General features: G+C 47.7%; 1 protein-coding gene across 2 annotated transcripts; it reads left to right on the forward strand.

Moving 5' to 3' along the window:
* The first annotated feature begins 3,482 nt into the window (after positions 1 to 3,482).
* On the forward strand, positions 3,483 to 11,152 carry Syf2 (SYF2 pre-mRNA splicing factor). 2 transcript variants are annotated; one of them, XM_015485494.2, is made up of 7 exons: positions 3,483 to 3,639; positions 3,846 to 3,956; positions 6,487 to 6,612; positions 7,326 to 7,443; positions 7,778 to 7,868; positions 9,139 to 9,237; positions 10,709 to 11,152. In XM_015485494.2, the coding sequence occupies exons 1-7, from the start codon at positions 3,613 to 3,615 to the stop codon at positions 10,872 to 10,874; spliced, it is 738 nt and encodes a 245-aa protein (XP_015340980.1). In that variant the 5' UTR covers positions 3,483 to 3,612; the 3' UTR covers positions 10,875 to 11,152. The 2 variants fall into 2 exon arrangements, with proteins under 2 accessions (XP_015340980.1, XP_015340981.1); XM_015485495.2 differs by having other exon boundaries at positions 3,500 to 3,639; positions 3,849 to 3,956.
* The last annotated feature ends 13,248 nt before the right edge of the window (positions 11,153 to 24,400 follow it).

A 24,400-nucleotide genomic window follows, 5' to 3' on the forward strand; every position in this document is an offset into this window, starting at 1 on the left:
TGACGGGTAAGATCCAATTGCAACGGTACCAACCTAACCGGTAAGGACCATATGTACTATTGGACAACCTAAGGCAGGCACGGTCCCTAAGCCACATGCTTTTTGTTTAAACAGAGAGGGGGAGATGTTGAGAGCCGCAGCCGAAGGGGCCCCAGCAAACTTCCAGCTGCCGGCTGATGATTGGCTCACAGCGGCCCCAGCAACATCTAGCTGATTGGCTCCTCTGCGGTGATGCTCATTGGGCTGTTTCCCTGCCCTTTCAGACCACGGAGCTGCTCACTGGGGGACTTTTTTGGCTCCGCCCACGTGACCCAGCCAATCGGCCTCAAGAGCAGGAGGATTGTGGGAGGTGTAGAGAGAGGCTTGTGTTGTTGGAGAGAGAGGCTTGTGGAAAGCCGGTGGTGGCAGTTGGGGCTCTGAGGGTTTTTCCTGAGAGGCTGTTTTGTTTGGCGTGTGTGGTTCTAAAAATAAAGTTAGTTTCTTTTGACAAGTGGCTCCTGATTGTGCCCAGCCAGACTGCGGCAGAGGATGTCTTCTTTTCCCTGTTGGGGAAAAGAAGACATCCTCTAATGGATCTCTATGAGAGAAGCATGTGTACTGTGGGATAGGCAGCACCTGTAATTGTGATTGCTTCCAAGAGAGAAGAGGACACAGGTGAATTTCCAGAAGCCATTGTTGGCTTCCTTGCATTATCTACTACATTATCTACTATCAATTTAGCATCCTACCTCAAGCTTTTGTCCAGATATATGACAAATTCAGCACAACAATGACTTGCCTATTTATAATATAATTTTTAAGCCCAGCATGTTTCACCTTAAGCACAGATAACTTTTCTGTCTGGTGCAATGGTGCACATCTGTAATCCAAGTGACTGGCAGCTGAGGCAGAAGCATTGCAAGTTCAAGGTCTGCTTCAGCAACTTAGTGAGACCCCAAGCAACTTAGCCAAGACCCTGTCTCAAAAAATATAAAGGGCTTGGGGATGTCACTCAGTGGTTAAGTGCTCTTAGGTTCAATCCCCAGTACCCTGCCAAAAAAATCCCAAAACTTCTTTTTTTTTTTTTTTTAAAGAGGGAGAGACAGAGAATTTTTTTTAATATATATTTTTCAGTTCTCGGCAGACACAACATCTTTGTTTGTATGTGGCGCTGAGGATCGAACCCGGGCCGCACGCAAGCCAGGCGATCGAGCTACCGCTTGAGCCACATCCCCAGCCCCGAAAAATCCCAAAACTTCTAATACAAGTGAATATAAGAAATACATAAGCATGTGTGCACGCCTTTAATCCCAGTGGCTTCGGATGCTGAGACAGGAGAATCACGAGTTCAAAGCCAGCCTCAGCTATTTCCAGTCATTTTGGTCTTGTTTTTCAATTCTGTAATAGACACAAAAACACATTTTAAAATATTTTTTGGTCTGAAGATTGAAAGCAATATCTCTTAGTAGAAAAATACTTAAAAAATGTTCATTGATTTTTCTTGAATTTAATTTTAATTTACAAGTTAACAGTACTGTCAGATGACATGAAGTTTGGGAATAGCCCAGATTCACATGAAATATAAGGCAGAACAATTATAGTGCACCAAAAACAAACAAAAAACCCCCACAAAAACAAAAACCAGAGACTGTACAGCACAAATAGATACTAATGTCTTTGAGGGTAGGTGGACAACTTCTATTTGATGTCTTTTCTACCAATTTGGATCCAAAATTTCCTCATAAGGAAAGAGTGATTATTGTGTTCCATAGAATATTGATTTTTTTTTTTTTTCTGTGATAAAATACAATGAAGTCTTTTCAGGAAGAAGGTGTCAGGAAAAAAAAAAAAAAAAAGGTCGGGCTGGGCATACAGCTCAGTGGCTAACAGCCCTAGTTTGATCCCTAGCACCACAAAAGAAAATAAAAGTGAGAAAAACATTCTGTACTTCTAAATATCCTTGATCCCAGCAAACAGCCCTTGGGGCCTATTTAACTCTTAGCCTTTCTATTTCTTCCCCTCCAGCTTTACCCCAGGCGCTATCAATTACACCAAACAAAGGAAGTCACCTCCTATATTTCAAAAATGTCTTTAGTATAGGGAAAATTTAATGGATTCTAAAGTAACCCTCCCTAGATTGTTACTTCTATTACCTTCTTTTTTATCGCCCTTAGTTCTCTGCCTCTCCCCTTAGTTCTTTATGCAAAATAAAATGTATTCCTAGTAACCCTAATCCTATCACCTGTATAATTGTAGCATACCAGGTACACAGTTCCACACTTCTTATTTCTCAGTGTATTTTTGAGATCTTTCTAAATATATGGAGAACTACTCCATTTGCCACATGGTGTTTCATTGTAGCATAATCTGACAGTTGTTTGTTTTCAATTTTTTTGCTATTGCCAAAAAACAAAAACCTGAAATGAATAACGTCATAGGTAAGTCATCGCATACCTATGCAATTTTATCTGCAGGATGAATTCCCAGAAGAGCCATAGCTGAATCCAAGAGTAATTGTTTTGTTACTTATTGCCAAATTGATATTTTGTGATATTGTCTTCTAACTCTCAAGAGGTTGGACCAATTTTCAGTTTTACCACCAACGTATATATTTCTCAGTGGTTTTGAACTTCTAGGTTTTTGTTTTCCCCTACTGTGTTGGGAATCCAATCCAGGACTTCACACATGCAAGGCAAGTGCCCTCCACAGAGCTACACATTTTGCCACATCATTTTCCAGAACCAAAATTTAAAAACATCTCTCAAGATTCTGATGGGAGTAACATATTTATAAACTCACTTTGGCGATTTTTTTTGTGATAGTCTTCTAACTCGAAAAGATTATCCTTCGTTTATTGAGATTTAACTTTGCCTACTTAGAATTATTTTATGTTACTGTTAGATATTTTTTTCATTTGGGAGATCACATTTTCATTTCTACATGTAATTAGCAGTTGTCAGGAAACAATAATTTTCATACATTTCACCTTATTGCTTCATCTTAACTTTAGCAATGTTATTAATTATACTCCATTGGGCATGTTAAGAGAACAAGACTGGACGGGCCCCAACAGTCAAAAAAAACTTAAAAGACTTGGGCTGGGGATGTGGCTCAAGCGGTAACGCGCACGCCTGGCATGCGCGGGGCGCTGGGTTCGATCCTCAGCACCATATTAAAATAAATAAATAAAGATGTGTCTACCGAAAACAAAAATTCTCTCTCTCTCTCTCTCAAAAACTTAAGACTATTGAAGGGACTTTAAAACAAGTATCAATCATGTCTCTACTGAGACAAGGCAGTCAGGAAGAACTTGATGTTCTAGGGAACAGCACGTAGGCTAGGAGATTTCCTACCAAGACGTCTGAGCCCTACCTTTCTAGCCTTCCTCTTCTGAGGACTTTCCAAGCCTTTTTTCCCCTGCGTCACTTCCTGCCCTCGTCTCTGCAGCCTTCTGCGGCTGCGCAGAACCTTGACCAATTTTAACAACTCGCTGTTAAAAGGGGCCGGGATTGGTCCCAAGTTCCTGAGGCCGCCCGGAAGGGGCGTGGCCTGTAGACAGGGCTTAGGAGGGCTGTCCAGAGGCTGACGGAAGTGCTCAGTGTTGTTGCCGGAAATAGGAAAAATAAGGCTGTAATGGCGGCTGCGGCTGAGGTCGAACAGGTAAGTGCTGTCGGCCTTACTTGGGAGGGTTTTGTTGGTGAGTTTCGGTGAGAGGTAGGGGTCAGTGATGGAGGCGGAGCCCTGGGCGTCGGGCCAGGAAGGCGCAGACTCCGCGGGGTCTGTCGCCAGTGGGGTCGTGGCCGGGCTGACGACTCGCCGGGACTTGGCCTGGAACCGAGCCCGGCCTGAAGCGGGATTCCTCACAGCAGGTGCGGGTGGACCGCGCTGAGGAGGGGCTCCGCACAGCGGCGGAGGAGCTGGCCGCCCAGAAGCGCGAACAGAGGCTGCGCAAATTCCGGGAGCTGCATCTGAAGCGAGTGAGTAGCCCGGGGCCCCTTTCCGACCTGCCCCCGTCCGGCCCCGCACTTGTTAGACCGCGGAGCTGGATCTTCCCCATGGCGGCTCCTGACCCTAAAGCGCGTCGAGATCAGATCGCTCGCTCCCCGTCCCGCCCACTGGATTTAACTTGCCTGGGCTGAGTTGGGGAGCCTGGTACTCGTGGCCTCCCTGCTCTGTGGCTCTAACAAGCGCTGCATTTTACTTAAGGAAATAAGTAGTTAGAAATTGGAAGAAACCTGTGTCGTGTCATTAAGAGCTTTTTAATATGACTAACAATCAACAAACCGCTGAAACTCTGTAGTGTGGTGGTTCAGCTAGATGAAGGCCTCTTCTGAAGTAGAGAACCAACCTTATTTATTTATTTATTTATTTAAGGACAAAACCTTATAACCAGAAGTTATACTGCAGTAAATGCAGTTTTGAGGTAGGAATAAAGTGCCTTGGGAGTGCAGAGGAGAGATTAGTGTAGCTTTAGGGGCTCCAGTGAGGTGACACTAAACCACTGTTTGAAAGAATAGGACATCGGACAAGTAAAGGGGATGGAGGAAGAGACACTCAGTGGAGGGAGCACATGCAAAGGAGGAGAATTCATATTAGGGATAAGAGTCCAGCAAACAGCTGGCTACAGTTGGAACTGGAAAAGGAAAAAATCCCCTGACTTTGATCTTGGAGTGGCCTGCCTGACAACTAGGCCATGTTTCCACAAAACCTCGGCATCACTCCAAATATTGTAGTGAGACAAAATCAAGAAGACTGTTTAGGTCATAAAAGTGACCAAACACCACTCACTGTATTACCATACATATATATACTATATATACATACATTACCATACATATATATATATATATACTATAGTCTTACTCTGTTCCTCCTGTCTCCTATCTAAAAATTGAAGCTACTTCATCCTAGAATGCCCCTGCCTTTGACAATGCCCAAATCAAAGCCTTGAATTTGAACTGTAGTCATCTGATACAAACTCATATTTTGTAACTGTCTCTTTTAACATTTTCTTACTGAAAAGTTCCCCTTGGTTTGTGCTCTCCTTCAATGCAACAAATGCAACTTTGTTTGATGGCAAACCAGAGGGCATTGCCAGAGCTAAGAGTGTATGAGGAGTGGAAATTGAGACCAGTGTCTCTCTTGGCACTTGTTCTATTTTGGTGGTGTTGGGGATTGAACCCAGGGCCTTGTGTACACTAGGCAAGTGTCGTACTACTCAACTGCGCTGCCAGCCCCAGGAGTATCTCTCTCTGTCCAGAAAAGTTGATTTGATAAACACATAAACATGCTTAAGTATTTACTTTGGATTGATTAATGAAAGCTTATCTGGAATCTATAGGAAATATGGCTTTTTGGACTACCTGCCACCATCCCGTGACCTAAGAAACATCCAACTTCAGTTTTGTATAAGAAAATGTACTTATTTTGTTTTATGCATTTATTTTTGTTTTAAAAATCGATTTTTCACTAGTACTTCAAATGGGAAGTTCCTTTTATTGCTTTCAATGTAAATAAACTTTTAAAATGTTTCAAAAGTAGGGGAGTCTTAGAAATGATTAGGATATTAAGAGAGGTATTAAAGTTCTTAAGCCCCAAATTAAGTCTTTTTCTTTGAACTGATCAGAATTTCGAGGTTTAAAAGTAGAATATTTTCCAGTGCTCCTGTGGTATAGGTCTCCCACTTTGTAAAACCTTGTTCTGATCCAACTTAAGGGACCACAGGGCTAAACAGGGGCAAATCTGATATTAACTTCTAGGCTCTGGAATGGAAAACCAGTGCAGCCCGATGCATTTTTCTTGATGATATGCCTCACTAGGCTGCTGTTCCCTTGCTTAAGATCATTTGGTGGCTGTTGTGGTTTGGATTTGAAAATGTCACCCAAAGAGCTCATTTGTTAGGCAATATAGCAATACTCTGAGGTAAGAAGATTGGGTTATAAAAGCTGTGACCTCATCAGTGGATTAATCATTTGATGGGTTAATCATTTGAATGGACTGCAGAGTGGTAAGTATAGGGGGCGGATATACCCTTAGAGGATTTGTCTTGTGTCTAGCTTCTTTCTCTCGCCTTCCTGAGTGCCGTGAACTGAGCAGATTTCCTCCTTCACACCCTTCTGCCCCTTTCCTTGGGCCCAGAGCCCTGGAGTGACTGCCATGGACTGACCCTCAGAAATTGAGCCCCAAGTAAACTTCCTCTCTTGAGTCGTTCTTGTCAGGTCTTTTGGTCACAGCAACAAAAAGCTGACTAACGTGTAATGGCTGACTGTTGCACCTGGGGTAGAAAGGGAGTGTCAACGTGTCTTTCCTGAATTTCCTCAAAAAAGGCAAGATCTATTTGGATTTCTTTTCATATATATTTTTTAAGATTAGTTGTAGATGGACAAAATACCTTTATTTTATTTATATTTTTGTGGTGCTAAGGATTGAACCCAGTGCCTCTACCGCTGAGCTACAACTTTAGTGCCTTCTTTTCGTATTTCTGATAAACTTTTTTTATGGTTTTAGAATGAAGCTCGTAAATTGAATCACCAGGAAGTTGTGGAAGAAGATAAAAGACTTAAGTTGCCTGCAAACTGGGAAGCCAAAAAGGCTCGTTTAGAATGGGAACTGCAGGAAGAAGAAAAGAAAAAGGTCAGAAACTACTCCACTGTCTTCATGAGCTCCGTCTTCCATCATTCTCTTGCATTGAGACAGGAACATGGTCATTGATAGTCTGGCTCCGCAGCCAATGTTTTGGAATTGAAAGCTTAGCTCTGCTCTTCTGTGGCTGCCACACTTTGGGCGAGTTATTTAACCTTGAGTTAATTATAAATTAAATGAGTTAACGTATGCAAAACGTTCAAGATAGGGTCTGATACCTGTTTAAACACTAAAAGGTATCATATGCTCCCTTATATACCACATCAAATTCCTAGATTTCTTTCATATAGCAATCATTTTTAAAAAAGTATTGCTTAATGTCTTTTTTCTGTTGGTCATCTGTGGACACCCTTTTTTTTTTTTTTCTTTTTTTTTGGGTACTGGGAATTGAACCCAGGAGCCTTTAGCCACTGAGCCATATTCCCAGCCCTTTTTTTATATCATATTTAGAGAGAGGGCCTTGCTGAGTTGCTTAGGGCCTCACTAATTGCTGAGGCTGGCTTTGAGCTCATGATCTTCCTGTGTCAGCCTCCCATCCTGCTGGGATTCAGGCATATGCCACTGTGTCCATCTTGTGGACACCTTTCCACACTGAGGGACAGGAACTTCCTTCCAGGCTTAATGTCTTTATTCAAACTTTGCTGATTTAGATTAAGTAATTGCTTGAATTATAATTGAGGGAACCAGTTTGTTCTTCTTTTTAGGAGTGTGCAGCAAGAGGGGAAGACTATGAGAAGGTGAAGTTGCTGGAGATCAGTGCAGAAGATGCAGAAAGGTGGGAGAGGAAAAAGAAAAGGAAAAATCCTGACCTGGGATTTTCAGGTAAAATTGACCTTTCCTGAATAAGCCTGTCAGACAGCATTGGCCTCAGCCTTCTGCTTTACTGAGCGGAGGCTCGAGCTTCCTCCCTCCGTGGAATGTTTGCTGAGAGGCCTAAACCCTAGGGAAAGGCACATGCATCTTAGAGGATGGAGCTAAAAAAGGCTCTGCGCCTTCAGCCTGGTTCTTCTTTGTGGTGTCTATACCGGCATATTCCGGATAAGGGACCATGGATTAGTGTCTGTGCACATGTTACTTAATGACAATTTGATTTTTTTCTGAATAGTAATGGCCAAACAAGGACACATGTCATCTCTGATTCTCATTTCATTTTTAGATTATGCTGCTGCCCAGTTACGCCAATATCATCGGTTGACAAAGCAAATCAAACCTGACATGGAAACCTATGAGCGACTGAGGGAAAAACAGTAAGTCCATAGGTTTTATGATGTTGTTTTCTCATCTTGGGGGCTGCGTGTATTTATGTGGTTATATGTGCACACACCTACACATACAAGGGTGTAAATACTGGCACACTTTATGCTGAGCTGTGGGTTATTAGCAGCTCCTAGGAATGGTCTCTGTTTTTTTCAGCACTATTTATGATTCAGTTGATAGCAGTTAAGCCTCGTCATCCACACCGCCCCCCCCCCCCCAAACACACACACTGTGGCTAGAACCCAGGCGAGCCGTACCACTAAGCTGCGTCCCTATTCTTTTTTTTGGAGACAGGATTTCACTAAGTTGCCGAGGCTGGCCTTGAACTTGCAATCCTGCCTCTGCCTTCCCAGTCTCTGAGGTTGTGGTATGTGCCACCCACACTCACATGGCCTGGCTGTTGTTCACTTTGTTGCAGTTAAACTAACCACTTGTTTCTCTTTCAAGCTGGCATTCTGAGTGTTGATAGCTAAGACCCAGATTAGCACAGATAGATATTATTTATGAGGCAGAAAGCTTTAGTGCTGGGGTGGGTGAATTTTTTTTTTTTTTTTTTTTTGGTTTGAAGGATTAAACCCAGGGGCTCTGTACTACTGAGCTATATCCTCAACCATTTTTATTTTGAGTCAGGATTTCACTGAGTTGCTCAGAGTCTCAGTAAGTTTCTGAGGCTAGCCTCAAATTTGCGATCCTCCTGCTTCAGCCTCCTGAGTCTCTGGAGTTACAAATATGAGTTACCATACCCCAGGTGGGGTGTTTTTTTTTTGTTGTTGTTTTTGTTTTTTTAAATAAAGGACCAGATAGTAGATATTTGGAGCTTTTTGGGCCATGTGGTCTCGTTCATAGCTGCTCACCTGTGCAAGTGCAGTGTGAAAGCAGCCATAGAGATCCGTGAATGACTGAATGTGTCCCAGTAGAACTGTTTTCAAAAACATGTGATGACTGTAGCTTGAAGGCTACTGCTTTAGTTGAAAGAGATCCAGAGCTCAGAGCTCTAATCCCAACTCTGCAGCCTTTGATGAGCCCTTTCACGCGGGGCCATTGCCTTGTGCATCTGAAGGATGAAGGTGTTGGAGTAGGTGATTTCTTAGTTCCTTTCTAATTCTGTATCTTTTTTTTTTTTTAATTTAAAAGTAGAATGCTACAGTAAGTGTATGTATATATCTTGTCACACCGAGAGATCGTGAGTGGTAATTTAGTTCGAAATTTGAAAGTGAAAATCTGTGGTGTTGTTTTAAGTCCATTTTGCTGTCTTTTCAGTGGAGAAGAGTTTTTCCCGACGTCCAACAGCCTCCTTCATGGGACACACGTGCCTTCCACAGAGGAGATTGACAGGATGGTCATGGACCTGGAGAAACAGTGAGTCCTCAGAGCAGCCTGCCTGTTCGCTGCTGAATGACAGGGTGGGCTTGGCGTGTGTCTCAGGCCGTTGTGCTTCGAGAGAATTAAATAGGCAGAAATGACACTTGCTCTTGTCTGGCCTCGGATCCTCAGTGGTTTTGAGGATGGGCAGCCATGTGGATTCAGTCCCCAGGATCCGGAATAGAGATGCGCATGTTGATGGAATCTGACCATCATGTGTCGGCTGTCCATCACTGGTACAAAAAGTTGAGACAAGTTACAAGGAGGAAAGGTTTATTTTGGCTCACGTTTCCGAGGTTTTAGTCCACGGTTGCTGGCCTGTTGCTCTGGGTTGTGGCAGCTGGTGATGATGGAGGCCCACATGATGCAGGAGCCTCTTCACCTCATGGGGGAGGCAGCGAGGTGCAAGTGAGAAGGAAAGGGCTGGGATCTTGGTGTCCCTTTAAGGGCACACCAAGTGACCTGACTTTTCCAGCTAAGCCCCCCGCTTGTGAGAGATTCCACCTCCTCCCAGAAGCACTGTAGGCGAGTGCCAGGCTTTCCCTACGAGGGGCTTCGGGGACGTTCCAGGCCTACCCTACAGCAGTTAGAGTCAGAGGAGGAAGAGCTAAAGAAAATGATTTCAAGAGATTTCACTGTAACACCCACTGCACTATATGTTGGAAGAAACGAGAGCGTCCTGTGAGTGTGCCGCAGTTCTATTTGTTTCTTTTACTTTGTTTTTGAATATTTTTAGCTGTAGTTGGACACAGTACCTTTATTTATTTATTTCTGTGTGCTGCTGAGGATCAAACCCAGGGCCTCGTATGTGTGAGGCAAGTGCTCTACCGTGGAGCCCAGCCTGGCCCAATTTCCTATTTTTTTTTTTTTTTGGTTTTTTTTAATACGGGGGATTGAATCCAGCGGCGCGTAGCCACTTACCTGTGTTTCTTAACACTGATAGAAATGAATACCAGGTAGAGCAGAGTACGTTTTAACTTTAGGAACTGTATATGTAAAGTGTTATTGTTGTGTCTGGCACATAGCAATGCACCAGGTTAACCGGGGTCATTGTTACTAACATAAATAATATTATAATAATTACCTTATTTTAAGTCATAAGGTATCTGTTCAGTTCCTAACCCTGGGTCATTGCTCATTTAGACGGAGTCTAAGGAGGGGTTTGTATTAATGAATTTCATGGTTCCTACCTGAGGTTGTGCTGCTGGTTAGCAATTTCAGCTTAAAGTTGGTGGAGACTGACCCGCTCCTGACCGGCGCCCTGAGCACTGAGCGCCCTGGGCACTGAGCATCCTGGGCACTGAGCGCCCTGGGCACTGAGCATCCTGGGCACTGAGCGCTGGTTCTGCTCTTCACTGTCTGCCTGTGGGGATGGGCAGCAGAGCCCCTTCCGTGAATGTGCCTGCCTTTCGTTACTCAGATCAAAACAGAAGGTGGTTTTGAACTTTAAAAATGTTTTTTTCCCCAGAATTGAAAAACGAGACAAATATAGCCGGAGACGTCCCTACAACGATGACGCGGACATCGACTACATCAACGAGAGGAACGCCAAGTTCAACAAGAAGGCCGAGCGGTTCTATGGGAAGTACACGGCCGAGACCAAGCAGAACCTGGAAAGAGGGACGGCTGTCTGATCCCTTCAGGAACTGCATTGGACGGTGGAGGACGGAGTGAGAAATGGAAAGTCTCTTCCCAGCTGTCCCAGTAAACCAGAGCTCAGCCTCCGCCTCCCCACTCAGCCTCTGCCTCCCCACTCAGCATTCCACAATAAACGTCTTTCTTCCCCGTGCACTTCCACGTAGACTTCACGTTTTTGTGCTTGGATCTGAGATGTATTTCTTGTAGTGAAGTTGTTTTGTAAAAATCTACTTTGTATAAATCCTAATTATATTATTTTTCTATGTATCTTAAACGTGTATGATGGTCTAATCTTTGAAGGATTTTGAGCTCGATGCTGGCAGCGCCCAGGTGCAGTCCGTGGTGTGAATATCATGGTGGATTTGACAGGATCTAGAGCTGGGCTGTGGGGCCACTGGGGCTGAGAACTCTGAAGCCGAGGACAGTGCAGGTGGCAGTCCGCTCGGGAGGGCTGGTGCGGCCCACCCAGGGCTGCCCAGGACCAAGTGCAGGGACAGCGCTGTCCTCCTGCGAGTGTCAACCATGTGTAGTTAGTTCCCTTTTAAAAGAACAATTAACTGCTGTGGAATAGAATTCCTCCTTTATCATGTAAAACAAATACCTGCCTACCTGCACTAGGGTGTGTGGTAACACACGTGCACTCCCTCCCACAAACGCAGGCCACTTCTGTTAGTAGCGGGCATTTCAGAGTTTAGAAAGGAGAGCATCACCCAGGGCAGAGTGCTTGCTGAGGCCTGCAGGTCCCGGAGGCTCAGAGGGAAAGGGGAGCTGTGCGTCCAAATGCCTGGGCCGGGCCAGCACCCGTTCTGGGCCAGTCTTGCCCATCGTGCCTTCTGTGGAAGTTTCTCTGGAGCTCCCCTGTCGTTTTAAGGTGGTCCCAGATGCGTCAGTGGGAGCTTCGCAGCATGTGTCCCTGAAAGACTCGAGAACTGGCAGCACAGCAACCACTCCATCTTCACCCGAGCCAGACAGTGTTGTTTGTATGTTGATCACAACACTAAATTGCTAATGAGGATATTCTGAATTCAGTCCGAATCAATGCTTCGGCTTTAGAGTTCAAAGTCGGTTTCACACTCAAGGCCCTTGCGAGCCCCTCCCTGCTCAATTGTGCATTTGCTGCCTGGGGTCTTCTTTCTCCGCCGACGGCAGGTCTGTCAGGCTTTGATGCTTTTGAAAATGTATTGATTATGTCTCAATCTTTCTGTTCCCATTTCTACTACCTTAGTTCAAGTCCTTTGATCCTGAATATTAGAGAAGCCCTAAAAAGCTTTCAAGAGGGGCTGGGGTGTGGGCTCAGCGATAGAGCGCTCACCTAGCGTGTGCGAGGTGCTGGGTTCAATCCTGAGCACCACATAAAAATAAATAAAATAAATAAAGGTATCTAAAAGAAAGCTTTCAAAATATTGTCAAATAGTATGGTATGTATTTAAAAGAACAGTTCAAAGACGGGTGTGGTGGTGCGAGCTGGAAATCCCAGCTACTCAGGAGGCCAAGGCAGGAGGATCCAAAGTTTGAGGGCAGCTTTTATTAAAAATAAATACATAAATAAAAATAATAATAATAAAAGGCCTGGGGATGTGGCTCAGTCACAGAGTACACCAGGTTCGATCTGCAGTACCAGAAAACAACCAGTTCACCATGACTCAGGTTCATTCCAAGAACACAAGACTAGCTCATAGAGCATGTCAGTATCCTGCCCAGTGTTATTTCTCCTTTATCACCAACAGAGCCCTGAAACTTTGTGAATTTGAGGTAATATTTCCAGTTAAACACTTGGTTTCCCAGACTGACTTGTTGTGGTAGGTGTTAATATGTCATTAGTTCTGGCTAATAAATGAAATTTTATTTTGAGAAATCTTTTGCTTTCCTGATTTTTTTTTTTTTTTTTTAATTTTCTTGATTTGGGAAAGCTGGTTCCTGCTTTCCTCTTCCTTCTTTCCCATTTCTTCTTCCTGCTTGGATCACATACATGAGGCCTGGAGTTGTGGCAGCCATTTTGTGCCATGAAGTAATAAGCATAAACACAAGAATGTGCAGAGGAGGATGAGATAGTCCATGTTTGCATTGCTCAGCTTCTGCTCTAGCCTTAAACATCTACCTGTCACTTTCCTATGTACACTTTGGTGTGTGGTAACACACACATGCACTCCCTCCCACAAATGCTGGCCACTTCTGTTAGTAGTGGACACTTCAGAGTTTAGAAAGGGGAGCGGCGCCCAGGGCGGAGCGCTTGTGGAGGCCTGCAGACCCTGGGCGCCCTCCCTTGCGGCTCAGAGGGAAATTACTGTTACTGTTGAATAAATTTATGACCTCTGCATGGTTTAATTTCAGGATTGATGTCAGCACATTAAATGATTAAATGCAAATACCCATAGTTTTTTTCTCTAGAAATAAGTGACTACAAAAGAGACCAAGGAAATAGTCTAGTTATGCTATTAACAAAAATCATATTTAGTATAAACTTAAAGAGAAAAACATAGGATTAATGTGAAGAAAATTATAAAATCTAATTGAAGCCAGGCACGGTGGCGCATACCTGTAATCCCAGCGGCTCGGGAGGCTGAGGCAGGAGGATCGCAAGTTCAAAGCCAGCCTCAGCAAAAGCGAGGCACTAAGCAACTCAGTGAGACCCTGTGTCTAAACAAAATGCAAAATAGGGCTGGGGACGTGGCTCAAGTGGTTGAGTGCCCCTGAGTTCAATCCCCAGTATCAAAGGAAAAAAAAATAAACAGGAGACTTCTGCTTCTAACCCAAATGGAGAAACAGATTTCCTTTCCTGCAACAACAAAAGATAGCTTACGTGAAACAAGAGTTTTCAAAATACCAGAAACGAGACAGAAGGACAGTGATTCCCGAGGAGAGCCGCAGCTTCTTTGGAGAGCTTCCAGGCTGTGGCACACAGAAGCTGGTGGAGTCCCTTAGTTGAGATAGAGCTAGAAAGTCTAGGAAGACCAGGGTGGTGACAGCTAAGTGCAGGCCAGCTGCAGGGGGGCAATGCAGAGAACCCACAGAAGGCCCCTACGTGTAGGTAGAGTATGGATCTGCTGTGTATAAAAGGAGTTTTCTCTCCTGAGAAAGAACCACCTGAAAGGATCAGAGGGATTAGAACTTGGCATTTGTGAGGGGCCAGGAATAGTGTTTTTTCCATCAGGCGAAATAAAAAATTTCATAATTCAATGGGTGTGTTAGGCCAATTCCATTACTATAACAAGATACCTGAGACAATCAGCTTATAAAGAGGAGAGGTTTATTTTGGTCCACAGTTTGGAGGTTTCAGTACATGGTTGTCGACCCATTGCTTTTGGGCTCATGGTGGCTGGACAGTGCAGGAGAGGAAGAGGAAGACACCAGGGTTCCACAAACATCTTGTAGGGCACATGCCCCATGACCTAGGGTCCTTAAGTAGGTCCTACCTCTTGGCGGTTCCACCCAGGCCCACCAGGGGCAGCAGACAGGCCTTTCACACGCGGGCTTTTGGGGGACACGTATCCAATCCATAGCAACGTGGCATGGAGTGACTAGTGAGAGGTTCCTGCCTCAGTCTGGAGAATAGTGAACCCGGTGAACTCTGCTTGGGTCTTGTCAGACAGATCTTAACAGACACACCGGGAGGAATCAAACCGTTCCCACGCAAGTCAGTGCACTCCAGAACAAGGACCAGAGGACACTGAGAAACCCAGAGACGGTCAGTATGTGATAGCACGAAATCCTCCACGCTCAAACAGGGAAGAGGAAGCATAAAGAGAAGAAAAATAACCCTTCAATTTAAACTAACCAGAACTGACACAGACGTTAGAACCCATTGACAGGAATCCAAAATTATAACTGTATCCGACGTGATCGAGGGGTTGAGGAGTCGGGCACAGTGGGTCACACCTGCAATCCCAGTGACTTGGGAGGCCGAGGCAGGAGGATCGCAAATTGAAGACCAGCCTCAGCAACTTAAAAAGGTCCCAAGCAACTTAGCAAGAACCTGTTGTCAAAGTAAAAATAATAATAATAATAATAATAATAATAATAATAATAATAATAATAATAATAGAGTCGGGGATGTAGTCAAAACGCCTCTTAGCAATCCCCAGTTAAAAAATATATATATATATATATATATATATGAAAGACCCACATTGAACTTCTAGATGAGGCAGTCCCAGTGTGTGAGATGGAAAACCTACTGCCCGCTGGACAGACCCAAGCAGGTGACACACACGCCACAGGGCAAGGCCAGTGGGAGGACGAGGCCGGTGGAGAGACAGAGACAGGAACCACCTAAAACTAAACAGGAGGCAGAATGGAAACCCAGACGGGGGCGGTGGGGCTCCACACAGAAGCGGGGCTTCGCTCTTGCTTGGCTTGACCTTGGCGTCTCTGTGGAGGGACAGTCCACGGCGTCTGGCCAGGTGGAAGGGCCTCCGTCCCCCAGCTGTGGAGCTGGCCGGGGAGCCCAGGGGCTGGGGCTCTGGGGGACTCTCCCAGGACCCGGGTGAGACGCGCTGGTCCTGCTGACCTCATGGGCTGCTGGCGGTGCCCGGGTCACTCCACGGCCAGCACCGGGAGCCGTGCGTGTAGGCAGTTCCTGTGGTCACCGCCGTGTCCCCAGGAGGACTCCATCCTACCCCGTCCTTCTGCTGGGTGACAGCTAGTAAAAGCACAGACGCAGGTGCCCCGTGGCCAGGATGCCAACAGAGCTTCCATTGCCTGGGGAGGGGCTCGCACCACACCCCAGAGTGGCCACAGGTCCAGCTGCAAGTCAAGGTCAAGGTGCTGGCCCGAGGGTCAGCGAGGCCTCCCTGTCCATCCAGAAGGTGGCTGCCTCCTCTCCGTGTCCCGGGTCCTCATGTGGCTTTTCTCAGTGCTTTTAAGCCCCTGGTGACTCTTGGTCCTCCTGTAAGGACACTGGCTCTGCTGGTCAGGGCCCCACCCATGACCTCCCTCACCCTCTCTGAGCCTCCACCTTATGGGAAGGCTCTGTTTCCTGGTGCGGTCATGTGGGGGGTTAAGGTGGCACAGGACTTTGGGGAGGACACAGATCAGTCCCCATCATCACTCAGCCGCTCGGTGCCTCAGTTTCCCCAGAGCGTCCGGTGCTTAGACCCGTGCCTGGCCATCGTGGGCACGGGGAGAATTACAACTGGTCAGATGTCCGTATCAGCCCCACGAACCCTTCCTATCCTGGGCCTGCGTCCTCCTCCCCTCCAGACCAAGGTCACGCCAAACTGAATTTCACTGAGCCACACCCCAGGCCACTTTGACTTTCTATTTTGAGACAGGGTCTCCCTAAGTCGCCAAAGACCTCTCTAAGTTTCTGAGGCTGGCCTTGAACTTGAGATCCTCCTGCCTCAGCCTCCCAAGTCCTGGGATTACAGGCCTGTGCCCCTGTGCCCAGGAAAGGTATGTATTTCTTAGGTTGGGAGCGGACCATTGAGCACAGATGCAAAAATACTCAGCAATCTCAGAAACACACCCTAGAAAGTATGGAAGTCGTTCATTTTACACACCGAAATGTAAAAGGACCCCATTTTAAGAAGAATCCTAACTTGGCAGGATTCTTCTTATTAATATAATAAAAGCTCTCAAATAAGACCAGCCTGTCCTCACCTGCTGTTGAGAGCCGGTGTGCTCAGGGAGGGTGGGAACGGAACAGGGTGGGAGGGAAACCGGGAGCCGTTGACAGTGGCCAGGGCAGGTGTTCAGCGCCCCCTTGTGTCAGCCCAGGAGTGTGATTTCAAAATCAGTTTTCTTACAAGCCAGAGGCTTTGTTATGGAGATTTAATAATAATAATAATAGTAATAATAATAATTTTTATCAGCTGTAATATGAATCTACAGTTATTGTAGAAATTGCATCCTCCGATTTGGTGGTGGTAAGGGGTGGGAAGTACGAATCTTTTTGTGTGTGGTACTGGGGATGGAAACCAGAGGCGCTCAATCTCTGAGCCACCTCCCCAGTCCCTTTTTAAGTTTTATTTTGAGACAGAGTCTTGCTAAGTGGCCCAAGCTGGCCTCAAACCTGCCATCCTCCTGCCTCAGCCTCCTGAGTTGCTGGGATCACAGGCAGGAGCCACAGAGCCCGGCACCAGGCCACATATTCTCACAGTTCTGCCATCTTCTACGGGTGCGTGGCTGCCAGTACCGCATGGTGGCTCATGGCTGCACAGAAGAAATTAGTTTCCCTTACTATACGTAATTAAGAGAAGACAAAGAAATATTAAAAAAACATTTACAATTTAATCTTTTCACTAATTCTGAATACACTTTTGCTCAACCTGGACTGGTTCTTTCTTCTGCCAGATGTACCAGGAATACAGAACACGGGGGCACCTTTCCCTTGTAATGGATGCAGGTGTTCTACAACAGTGGCCTATGGCTTAGTCAGGGATTTTTTTTTTTGCAATGCAAAAATTTACACTAAGTTAAACTGTAAAGTAAGATTAAACTGATGTCTGTACATTTTTCTAAAGAAGATATTTGACTAATGAACCATGAGAAGATGCTCAACAGCATTAGCCCTTTGGGAAATGCAGAGAAAAACTATGAGATTCTGGCTGTAATAAAAAAGATGGAGGCTCAGGGTAGGGAGGGTGTGGAGAACCGGGCAGGAACGTGGAAGGTGCGGCTGCCCTGGGAAGCAGCCTGGCCACTCCTCAGAGGTTACACATAGAGTGACCATGTGACCCGACAATTCTACGCCTAGAAAAACATTTTTTTTTTTCCCAGTGCTGGGGATTGAACCCAGGGCCTCATGCACACTAGGCAAGTGCGCTACCACTCAGCTGCACCCCTCACCCAAATTCTATTCCTCCATGTACACCCAAGAACACTGAAGACGTGATTGCATTAAAAATTAGAAAGTGAGCGTTCGTGGCAACACAATGTATCACACCAAAAAGTGTAAGATGCCCATCGTCAGTTGATGAACGGATAAATAAATGTGGTATATCCATTCTGTGGAATATTATTCAGCCATAAAAAGGAATGCAGCTATGACATGGATGAACATGGAAACCATTTTGCTAAGTGAGAGAATTCAGGCACAGAAGACCACACATACTGCATGATTCCATGGATAGGAAATGTCCAGAACAGGTAAATCCAGAAAGTCAGACAGTAGATTAGAGGTTGCCAGGGGCTGGGTGAGGTGGGAGAGGGAGGGTGGGGCTTGACTGCGAGGGGGCATGGGGTTTCCTTTTGGGGTGATAAAAACATTCTAGAATTATGCTGTGATGACACTTGCACAACCCCGTGAACACTAAAAACCACTGAACCGTGTGCTTTAGAAGTTTCAATTTTATGGTCAGTGAATTATATCTCAGCAGAGCTGCTGTGGCTTCTGTTTGTAACTAAATCACGAAAAGACTTCCGTGGGGTGTGGAAGGTCTGTTTGGTGAGCAGGCTGTGTGGCCTTCACAAACCCCCCCAGCCAGAGAGGCTGAGGCAGGAGGATTGCAAGTTCAGAGCCAGCCTCAGCAACTTGGTGAGGCCCTAAGCTACTTAGAGAGACCTGGTCTCAAAATAAGAAAAAGAGCTGGGGGTGTGGCCCAGTGGTTAAGCACCTCTGGGTTCAATCTTTAGTAACAAAACAGACACCCCAGGCTGGTGTGAGTTCCAGGAGGCCCCTGGAAAAAGCAGAAAACAGATTCCCCATAGACACAGGCAACTGCCCCCCTGGGGGAACAGTAATCACCTCCATTCTCACCTGGCAAGCTCCACGGAACACCCATTCGGTGGCAGAAAGCGTTAGAGACCTGGTTCTGTCTACGAAACCCGCCCCTTGTCTTCAGGGACATTGGACCAGGCAGAAACAACAAGAGATGAGCACAATAAACAACCCAACTATAGACCATGGCGGGAGCTTCTAGATACTGGACAAAACAACATAGTAGACCAAGATGAGGCACTGCAGGTTTGTAGGGGGGTGGGTATGGCTTCAAATAAAGTGGTCAGGGTGGCCATCTCCCAGAGGGGGGCATCTCCCAGAGGGTGGCCATCTCCCAGAGGGGGGCATCCCTGGGGCCGGGAGCTGGCTGTATCAGTTAGCCCCCTGTCACTATAACAAACCCGACGCGGGCTGCCTGGGAAGCCCAGAGGGGTTCATTTTGGCTCGCGGTTCTGGAAGCTGAGTCCAAGGCTGGGCAGCTCCCTTGGTTGGGGCTTTGGTGAGGGCAGCGCAACCTGGAGAACGTGCGTTGGAGCCAGTGCTCACGGCTGGAGCCAAGAAGCTGGGGAGAAGGAAGGAGGGAGAGAGGAGACAGACTGGGTCCCACAGCGCCCCTAGGACACTTCTCCCATGACCCAGGGGCCTCCTCCAAGGCTCTGCTTCCTGAAGGCCCACAGTCCCTCCCAGAGCGCCAGCCCAGGGACACTGCCCACATTCACACCGTGACAGCATGTGGGGAGCACGGGAGGAGGGAGGCAGCGGGGGCAGCCAGAGCCCAGAGGTGGAGCCGGGAGCGGAGCCAGGAGCGGCCGGAGGCCAGGGGCAGAGCCGGTGGAGGAGCAGGGAGCACAGAGCCTTGAACCTGAGCCTCCAGGAGACGCGGCTCCCGTCCAGGAGCTGATTCCAGGGAAGCTGCTTCCCACACGGGCAGCTCTGCCCTGCCCCGGCCAAGGAGAGGGCCACAGTGCGATGATCGGTATGAGCGAGGACCGCGACCTTCTGCCATTGGTGGTGGTGGCCAATTTAAATAAAAAGAGAGGGGCTGGGGATGTGGCATTTATAAAGTTTTTTTTTTCTTTTTAAGAAAGTCACAGCCACTGGCGATGGCGTTGACTGTGACCCAGGATCCCCAGGCTGCAGCGGGAACAGAGAGACATTGCTTTTTTTTTTTTTTTTCTTTTTCTTCTTTTTAATAGAAAAGTGTGCAGGTGGCTGACTCAGTGACCATCGGGGACTGTTTCTCGTTGGGCATCCTGGGTGGACTGACCTTTGTCTTTGTGCTTGTACCCTGTGGTCACCAGGTGGTGCCAGCACCAGGCATGGTGCCCCCACACCAGTGTCCATGGAACAGGAGGAGGCAGGACAGGGACACTTCTCCTCTGAGGCTCCATCGATTCTGGAAGGTTTCCTGGTGTCCCATGGCCTGGAACAGTGTCACGGGCGGGATCTGCTCATGAAGGCAGGGGGTGGATCTAGGCCTCAGGTCCAGCTTGGGTCAACCCACGTCCTGAGGCCCGCCGGCACTAGGGGGCCACCAATAGCACAGGCACGGTTCAAACCTCTACTTGAGCCACCGTGAACCGTCTCAGTGGCCAAAGCTAGTCCCAGGGCCAAGCCCAAAATCAAGGGGCCAGGACTCCACGTTAGTCCACCATGAAGTCACGCTCCAGGTTCAGGGGGAGTGGATTGTAATTCCAGTCACCCTCCAGGGAACTGAAGGTCACACGTCCACTCTTCCCCAGACCACATGCTTGGTGGCCATGGATGGCGGAGGACAAGCACAGCCCAGAACTCGAGTGTGGGTGGCAGTTAAAGCAGGGACTCCAGAGTGGGTCTTCTCGGATCACTTTATGTCCCTGAGCCTCAGACGCGTCACCTGTGAAAGAAGGAGCAGGACAGTGGCACCTCACGGGGTGCTCGTGAAGATCACAGGCCCACAGCAGGGTGCCACGGCCCCGTTACTCCTGCAGTCCCTGAGAGCTGGGACGCTGGAGCCATCAAGGAAGAAGGGAGAGGGGACAGGGAGATGGGAGGAGGCCGCCCGCCTGCCTCCCTGCGGGTCCCTCTCAGCCCCAGGCTCCCGACCTGCTCTGCTCTTCATTCCTTGCAAACATTCCGCCAGCGAAGGCACCGCGATCGCTGTTTCATTAGCAGCCACCGAATCCACATCCAGTAGCTCTGACCACGGAGGTCGGCCTTAATGGTGGCCTCGGACTCTGAAACCTGAAGCTGATCAACCTGCTCCAGCCCCGTCAGGACGCCATCAGCCACTCCACTAAAGAATGTCACTTCACGACCTGTCAGGCAGGAAGGACAAAGACCGTCTCACCAGATGGTCCACGTGCTGGGGCTCCAGAGTCCTCAGGGGTCACGAGTGTGTTCATTCCAGAGAGACCTCAATCAGACAGTCGCGTTGTCACACCAGCGTGGCCGTGGCACATGTGGAGGGCAGGGGTCTGTGAAGATCTAAGTCAGACTAATTAGCCGTCAGCTGCCTCACATCTGGAGATCAAATAGAAACTGCTGGCACCAAAAACCATTCCGGTCCCTGTCATTTCCGTTCTCCTGGTACATCCTCGTAGCGGGGTCCTAATACAGTTCTCCACGCGGACAGAAATCCAGCTGCCCACCAAGCGTGGAATGCGAGTCATCTGCAACCGGGGACCACGGTCCCCTTTATTTTGTGCTGCATGGAGTTGGCCACCCAGGTCTTTCCCTGGGATGGGTAGCTGGGAGTGGGCGATGGCGCTTGGGGCACCTCAGGGTGCATGGGGCTGGGGCTGGGGCTCAGCTTGCCTGACCTGTGGGAGGCCCTGGGTTCCATCATCAGCACCGCATAGAAATACATGCATAAAAGAAAGGTCCGTCAACAACTAAAATAAAAATTAAAAAAAAAAGTGCGTATGTGGAAATACTGGGCAGTGGGAATTGGCGACAAATTTGGGTAAATATAAATATGGCACAAGGAGTGAAATCTAGAGAGAGATCTCCATTTTGCTTTCCCTGCCACGTGGCAAGTGTTTATAAGGCTGCCTATGAGCAGGGACCGCTGTCACCGCTGCGGTTCTGTGTGTGCCGAGATCAGAAGCTGCAGCTGGTTTCCACTGGTCTCCTGCTGGATTTCATCGGCCACACCAGGTCAGGGTGGTTGGCCCAAGCGGGTTGGAGGGCTGGGGCGTGGATTCGCTTTTCAGAAGAGGTATGTGCATCTGGCAGTGGGAGAGTGGCCAGAGAACAGAGCCAGCAGCAGTTCTATTCTATTTAGATATTTAAAGTGTTTTTCCCCTGGTGGAAAATAATCTGTTTCTAGTTTAAGTTGATTTAAAAACCACTGCCATGTTATTGTAAATAATGTGACACCTCATTTCTTTAAAGAAGCTTGGAGTAGGGTTATGGAATCCCAAGTACACAAATGACAAATTGGCTTTGTGAATTTGATTCTTCTCCGTGACAAAGGATGTGTCATTTTTGTACACTTTAGAACTGAAGGGATTGTAGACATAGGGCAGTACCAGGAACTGCCCACTAGGTGGCAGTACACCTTTAGAGTGTTTTAAACATACAGCCCAGGGGTTCTCAAAGGGTGGTCCTGGGGCTGCAGCTTCAGCACCATCTGGGGGGATTTGATAGAAATGGGAACTCTTTGGCTCCACCTCATAACCCCTGATTCAGAATCCCTGGGAGCGGGCCCCAGCGCCCTGTATTAACAAGCTCTCTGGGAGATTCTGCTGCACTCTCAGGCTTGAGGGATCCTGATCCAGTCAAAGCGAGAGGACTTTCCACAATCTGCCAGCGTCGTAGGTGGCCCTGTGTGGTGGGCATGTGTGGTGACAGAGAGACACATTAGAAGACACCACGTCTCAGGTAGCTTTTACTGCGGAATGTCCCCAGTGTCTAGCATGTCCCTCATTAATCATGTCTGGGGGTAAAGTAGGGAAAGCCCCAGATAGAACAGCAGTGAGCCTCCAGATGCAGGAGATTCACCGTTATGGTGCACAAAGTCCTGAGAGCTAACAGACTCATCACTGTGTTTGTAAATAAAGTTTTATTGATACACGGCCACACTCATCCCATGCTACCTGTGGCTGCTTTCATGATTCAATGGCAGAGTCTAGTGGTTCCACAGAGACAGTGTGGCCTATAAAACCTCAGATAGTTCCTGTCTGGTCCTTTGCAGAAGAAGGTGTAGCCATAGATGAAGGGATTATCTAGCAAGGCCTTGAGGGATTGAGCACCATGCCCAGGACATGCGAGGGACCCAGGTGGGAGACCCAGAGAAGGGAAATGGCCAAGAGATTCGGGGGAGGGGTACGGGAAAAGGAGGGGTACGGGGAGAGGCTTGGCCTGCTGGGGCAGGGGGAGGCACCGAGAGGCTTGCAGCCATCATTGAAGATGCTAATGTCCAGGGCTGGGGTTGTGGCTCAGTGGTAGAGCACTTGCCTAGCAGGTGCAAGGCCCTGGGTTCAATCCTCAGCACCACATAAAAATAAATAAGTAAAATAAAGGTAATGTGTCAACTAGAACTAAAAAATATTTTAAAAAGATGCACCAGCAACTCTACTGACTAGAGTCACCTTTATGCGTTTGTCATTTACTCATCTGCAAAGCCCAACTCTTATAATGAACCAAGACTGTGCTTGTTGGGGTTTTAATGTACATTTGCTTAAAATTTTGAGCACTTGCTTTCAGAAGACTGGAGGTGGGGTGCAGAGGAAAAGTGCAGAGGGTCAAGCCTGTGATCCCAGTGACTCTGGAGGCTGAGGCAGGAGGAGGTCAAGTTCAAGGTCAGCCTGGGCAACTTGGTAAGAACCTATGTCAGAATAAAACAAAAAGGGGGGCTGAAGATGTAGCTCAGTGGTAAAGCACCTCTGGGTTTGATCCCTAGCACCACCAAAAAAAAAAAAGAAAAGAAAAGAAAAAAGAAAAAAGTGCAGACAACGAGTCGACATTTGCTAATAAAACCGAAAGGGCTCCATTTGAAACGACAACGTTGTTTCCACCCTTAGCATGAGCGTCTGTGCCGGAATTTCTTGAGCAACATTTTCCATGTATTCTGAGTCTCTTTTGTCCCGGGCAATTTTCAGATATTGCATCTGTTGAGTTTCCACCACGTCCCGGACAAACACGTCAATCCTTCCACCAACGTAAAGGGGGAAACAGTTCAGGGGCGCAGGTCGACCAGTTGGACCTTGGGCTTGGACCCTCCCCCCAGCAAAGCCTGGGGCTGGTCAGAGCGCCCCCACCCTGCTGGTCTTCCTGTGCTATTCTGGATGCTCTTTTTATAGCCTGGCAGCGGGGCCTCACAGACGGACTTAAGTAGTTATATTATTATCCTTCCTCGTAGGACCCTGATTAATTAATCATATAGAAATGGCTCCCCATTTAGTCCATTAGGTTAAATTGAGGGGTTTCGCCAGAAGTGCCAGAAGCCGTGGTCAGGCCGTGGCGGTCCCTGGACTGTGAGCTCTGAGGAGCACCTAGGAGACGCGGGGCCGAGGGACCAAGGTGCAAGGGCTCTTTACCTGTTGAACTGGAAGGGTCCCGAGAGCCAGCTGCCTGGGTGACGGTGACGCGGAAGCTGGCACGGCTGCGGTGGCAGGGGTGTCCATGGGACGGGCAGGTCTGTGGGGCCTGGGGCCACGCACAGGACAGTGACAGAATGAGCAACAATTCTGACAGCGGAAGGGACACAGCTGGGGGCGGGAAGGTGGGAACTGGGGAGTGGGGAACGAGGGAGAGGCTCTAGCTCTGCCCAAGCCCTCGCCCTGCAGAGAGATGCTCAGGAGGAGCCCAGGTGCACACGGGGCCCTGAGTGAGGGGACCCTGGGGGTCCCTGTGCCCTCCAGACAAGAAGCACAGCCTGGA

Source organism: Marmota marmota, unplaced genomic scaffold, assembly GCF_001458135.2.
Source record: "Marmota marmota marmota unplaced genomic scaffold, marMar, whole genome shotgun sequence".
Lineage (NCBI taxonomy): Eukaryota > Metazoa > Chordata > Mammalia > Rodentia > Sciuridae > Marmota > Marmota marmota.

What these genes read in the sequence shown, in the direction of transcription:
- Syf2 (XM_015485494.2), top strand. Translation starts at nt 3,613, where the DNA reads ATGGCGGCTGCGGCTGAGGTCGAACAG. An exon ending in CTGCGGCTGAGGTCGAACAG is followed by an intron (nt 3,640 to 3,845) that starts GTAAGTGCTGTC and finishes GATTCCTCACAG; the next exon opens with CAGGTGCGGGTGGACCGCGC. An exon ending in AGGAAGAAGAAAAGAAAAAG is followed by an intron (nt 6,613 to 7,325) that starts GTCAGAAACTAC and finishes TCTTCTTTTTAG; the next exon opens with GAGTGTGCAGCAAGAGGGGA.